This window comes from Chaetura pelagica, unplaced genomic scaffold (assembly GCF_000747805.2).
Source record: "Chaetura pelagica isolate M959 unplaced genomic scaffold, ChaPel_1.0 scaffold20, whole genome shotgun sequence".
Classification (NCBI taxonomy): domain Eukaryota; kingdom Metazoa; phylum Chordata; class Aves; order Apodiformes; family Apodidae; genus Chaetura; species Chaetura pelagica.
This window is the reverse complement of record NW_009951958.1, coordinates 3,597,558-3,602,366: the sequence shown is the minus strand read 5'-3', so window position 1 is coordinate 3,602,366 and position 4,809 is coordinate 3,597,558. Positions and strand designations below refer to the sequence as shown.

The following is a 4,809-nucleotide window of genomic DNA, read 5'->3' as shown; positions in this document are numbered from 1 at the left end:
CCAGAGCACACAGCAGGACCTCACCAAGAGCTTTGCTCACAGCAGACCCTGCTTTGGGGGTGGGGGTCCAGCCACACTGCTCCTGACCCAGGAACCAGATCAATGGGGACAGGAGGGAGTTTGAAAGCCCCAAATCCTGTCCGTTCTTGGTCTCTAGCCTGGCCACAGCCCTGTGAGATGTGCTGGGGAGCAACAGCAGTGCCCCTGCCAGTGCTCAGCCTGGGGCTTGCTCCTCTGGTATTTCTTCTCAGGTCCCCAGGCAAGATCTGCTGGCACATCCATGCTGCCCAGAGGCACGGCCATGGGCTGCTGAGCAAGGGGAGCTTCCCTGGGTCTGGGGAAACCATGCAAGGCCAGAGCTCAAGCTGCTCAGACAGCCCTTCGAGCAGCATTTTGGAGCTTAGGTTTCTCATCCTGAGGAAGGACCTGGTGTACTCTGGGACATCAGCAGCATCAATCTCAGACAGTAAATCGATGGGTCCTTCCAGCCTGGGGCAGCAGGACCAGCCAGCCCACGTTCCCTGGCATTTTCATGACATTTCTTGAGTTGTGTGTCTGAGGACAGATTGATTGCCATCGTTTTGGAGGCAGCTCCCCCTCTGCAACAGCCCCAGCCTCAGCTCAGCCCAAGCATGCCTGAGACTGGGAAGGGTGCCTGCATCCCACTCCCACTTTCCCTGCCTTGAGCCTGCCCAGCCCCACAGGCAGAGCTGGTGGGACACCCCTGGTGCCCATCACCCTGACACGTGGCCTACCCATGACCCTCCAGGACAATGGCCTGGGTTCAGTCTCATGCTGGGAGCAGAGCTGGGTCCTGAGTGACACAACCAGGACACAAATTAGGCCAATAGCTTTTTTTAATTCTCATTGTGTCTTGACCCATATGGGGCAGAGATGGAGAAGATCTCCCCACATTCCTTGGGGAGGGAGGAAGGCTGGGAGCAAGGAGCTGCACCAGCACTCTGCAGCCAGACACTGGTTGGCACCACCAAAGGGATGTGCCTGAAAATCAGGGGCATGTTGGTACCAGAGAGCCCTGGGGAGGTCTTGAGGGAGAAGACACCCACAGACCTTTTGTTCCCCACTCCATCCATGCAAACTTCTCCCACCCCATGTGAGAGCACCTCTTGGGACATCCATCCAGCACAGTGTCCTGAAAGAGGCCAAAGTGCCTGGCACCCCTGATACCTCCATCCACAGGCTCACCCCGCTGGGCTGGGAGAGATGGGGGCATTGCTGGCATAGACACAGAAGCCAGCCATCCTTGCACCATGAGGGATGTCCTGGCCTTGGCCAGCCCAGGTGCTGAGCATGGCTGGTGCAAGTCACCCAGGGCACAGCACGGCCATCGCCACTGTGTCCCCAGACCAGCACTGCCAAGAAAAATCAGCCTTTGCATCCCAGCAGGAAGACACAGAGAGGCAGAGATGCCTCCATTGCCCCTGTCCAGCTCCCCACCACAAGACTGGGGCCACAGTCAGATGGATGCTGGTGGTGGGAAAAGCTGGCCCCAGTCCCCCCACGTCCTCTCACTCTTCAGCAGAGGGACGTTGTATGGGCGGTGGACTGACCCCCTTCCACTTCCTCCAGCTCTATCTCCTCAGCATCAGAGAGGGGCAGCCCATTGGTGCCAGGCAGGGGCTCACACTCGGTGCTGCGGGTGGTGGCACGGGTGACACTGGGCGAGTATTTCCATGAGCGCGGCAAGCGGTGTCCGGGGTGGCACATCACCTCCCTGAACATCTCCCGGAAGCGGGTGGACATCAGGTTGTAGAGGATGGGGTTGGCAGCTGAGCTCAGGTAGAAGAAGACACCCGAGATGATGTGGACGTACTGGAACATGTGGAGCATGTGGCTGGTCCAGGTGGAGACAAAGCTCCAGACAAGGCGGTCGGTGTGGAAGGGAGCCCAGCAGATCCCAAACACCACCACCAGCACGACTGTGGGGAGGCAAGGAGCTGGTATTACTGGGGGAACAGGGCTGGCTAACCCCTCCAGAAGACCTCCAGTCCCTGGCCAACTACTGCCCTGTTTTAGCTTTAGTCACAGCAAACACCCAAAAAAACATGGGAGAGAAGAAATGGGAGAGGGGAGGGGTCTTATCACTGCCCTGAGGTGGTTGCAGAGGCTGTGGGGCTGGGTAGGACCTGGTCTCTCTCTGGGAAATCCCACCACCACCACCAGCAAGCGAGGTCTGGGCTGAGGAATGTGGAGCAGGTTCCCCCATCCCAACCCACCCTTTCTCTTTCTCACCCAGCACTTTCCTTGAGGAATGGAGGTCTTACTGGAAGGGAACTGGCACAAACACTTCTCACCCCTGAACCAGAGCCACCCAATCTGCCTTTGCCTCAGCACCCCACAATCAAGCCCTGCAGCCTTCCTCCAGAATGACCCAGCACCAGTGCTCTGAACTGGCTGTGCCTCAGTTTCCCCAGGCACCCTCCCAACACAGTCCCCTGGCCCTACCCACCCCCAGCATTGGACTCACACAGCATCTTTGTGACCTGCCTCCTCTTGACTTTCTTCTGCCCCTGGGTGTTGTGGCTGTCGTGGCCACCACTGGACTTGGCTCCCAAGGCTTCCAGCATCTTCTCTTTCTTGAGCTGCAGGCCAATGAGCAGGTAGAGGATGCTGATGGTCCCCATGGGCAAGAAGAAGAAGATGATGGTGGTGATCTGGATGACAAGGTTGTAGGTCAAGCGTGGCTTCACCAGGGTGCAGATCTCGGAATCAGGCACCCACCCCCGGCCGGGCACGTAGAGAGGCTGCAGCCCGTGGAGGCTGGTGTTGGGGATGGAGCAGATGACTGACAAGAGCCAGATGGCCACGATGACCCTCTTGGCGTGGTTTCTGGTCACCACATACTTGGCCTTGAGCGGGTGCACCACGGCGATGTAGCGCTCCACGCTCAGGGCCGTGACGTTGAGGATGGAGGCAAAGCAAACAGCCTCGAAGAGCAGCGTCTTGAAATAGCAGCCACTGGTGCCCAGCAGGAAGGGGTAGTTGCTCCACAGGTCATACAGCTCCAGCGGCATCCCCAGCAGCAGCACCAGCAGGTCAGACACAGCCAGGCTGAACAAGTAGTAGTTTGTGGGTGTCCTCATGAAGCGGTGGCGGAGGATGACGATGCAGGTGAGCGTGTTGCCCACAGCCCCCACCACGAAGATCAGAAGGTAGATGACACAGACAGGGACAAAGAAGCTGGACCGTCGAGGTCCCAGGTACTTATCTCGCAGCTGCTCCTCAGTCAGGTTGGCATCCTTGGGGTCGAACAAGGTCTGTGGGTGAGTCCTGTTGCAGAGATGAGGGCTGATGGGCTCCACGTGAAAGTCTTGCTGGGGCAGGGGGAACTCAGGGCTGGAGCAGTTGACATAGGAATTCATGGCTGTGGAGAGACAGGGAGGTTTGTTGGATGCTTTCCCAGCCCGACTGCTGCCCCAGCTCCCTCTGTCCCTCTCTCTTTGGTGTCAGGGTGCCAGGATGCTGCTCATCACCAGTCATCACTATGACTCTGCACCCTTGCACTCATCCTGCCCCAGCCTCAGCCTTTCCTTTGGGAAACCACCCAAAATCCTCCCTCCCCCCAATACCTCCCTCCCAGGTTCCCAAGTGCTTCTTGCCCCATTCCCCAACCACAAACAACCCTGGCAGCTCCCTGGATCACCTTGGTCCCTCTGCTCAGGTTTTGGGGGATATCAGCTGGGCTGTTCCCAAAGTAGAGCAGGATAGAGCCCCAGAGCCAGCTCCAGAAATCGATTCTGGCTTTAACTCTACAAGCCATGCAGAGGGGCTGATTGGGTAACCACAAAACAACCAAAAGGAAAGGAGGACTTACAAGAAGGACTTACGGCTTGTTGGGAAGCTCCAGATGAAAGCTGAGGTCCCAGCACCCCTGCACCAGATGGGGTCAGGCTGGGGAGAGAGGGTGGGAGGGGATGGAGACTTCACTGCCTTAAGAGGCAGGCTAAAGAAAACCTGCCGCCGAGCTCCCCTTGGAGTTCTGCTCTGAAAAGCTGCCTCTCCTAATCCACCTTCTTCCTCTTTTTCTCTGCCAGTGAAGAGGCTGGTGGGGGATCCAGGGGCTTCCACTCCCACTACTGGGCAAGTAAAGCCCAGTGCTGAGCTCTTACCCCTACTGTGGGTTGGCTCCTCGTTTGCAGAGCAGCACTGCCAAGAAGATGCTCTTCAGAAAGAGAGAGGAAATATCATTAAAGTAATAAACTCCATTGACTCTAAGGCAGCCCCGGGGGAGGGCAGAGCAGTCGCCAGCCCCACCAGCAGCCTTTGCAAAGCAGGGATTTGCCATTTGCGTGGCATCCGTGGCAAGCAAATCATCAATCAGCCCTGCTGCCGTCCTGGCACAGCCAGGCACAGGAGCCCACGCAGCACCGGGCTCATCTGGAGGAGATGCAGGCAGAGCCAGTGGCTTCCTGGGGTGTCCCAGTTTCCAGATGTGCAACCCCTGGGTCACCTGATTCCCTCCCCCAGGGAGCAGGGGGATCCAGCCGGCTCCCATCACACTTGGGTGGGAAGAAGTTGCGCTCACAACATCACCCCTTGCTCCGCCAGGGTCTGCTCCCTCCCTCTGCCCAGCGCGTCCGTCCGTCCGTCCGTCTGTCCACGCGCCCGCGCTCTGCGCTGCCACCCCGTCCTGCTGCCACCCCCCGGGCGGCAGGGCTCGTCCGCAGCTGCACACAGACCCACGCACACACAAACACACACACAAACACACACACGTGCTGAATTAACAGTCGGACTAGATGGCCTTGGAGGGCTTTTCCAACCGAAACGGTTCTGTGATTCTACGCG

At 58.3% G+C, this 4,809-nt stretch overlaps 1 protein-coding gene across 1 annotated transcript; it reads right to left on the bottom strand.

Annotated features, from left to right (window-relative positions):
- Positions 1-1,536: 1,536 nt before the first annotated feature.
- Positions 1,537-3,383, bottom strand: NMUR1 (neuromedin U receptor 1). Its single transcript, XM_009999709.1, has 2 exons — positions 2,489-3,383; positions 1,537-1,940 (listed from the first exon to the last, which is right to left on the bottom strand). The coding sequence occupies exons 1-2, from the start codon at positions 3,381-3,383 to the stop codon at positions 1,537-1,539; spliced, it is 1,299 nt and encodes a 432-aa protein (XP_009998011.1).
- Positions 3,384-4,809: the final 1,426 nt, after the last annotated feature.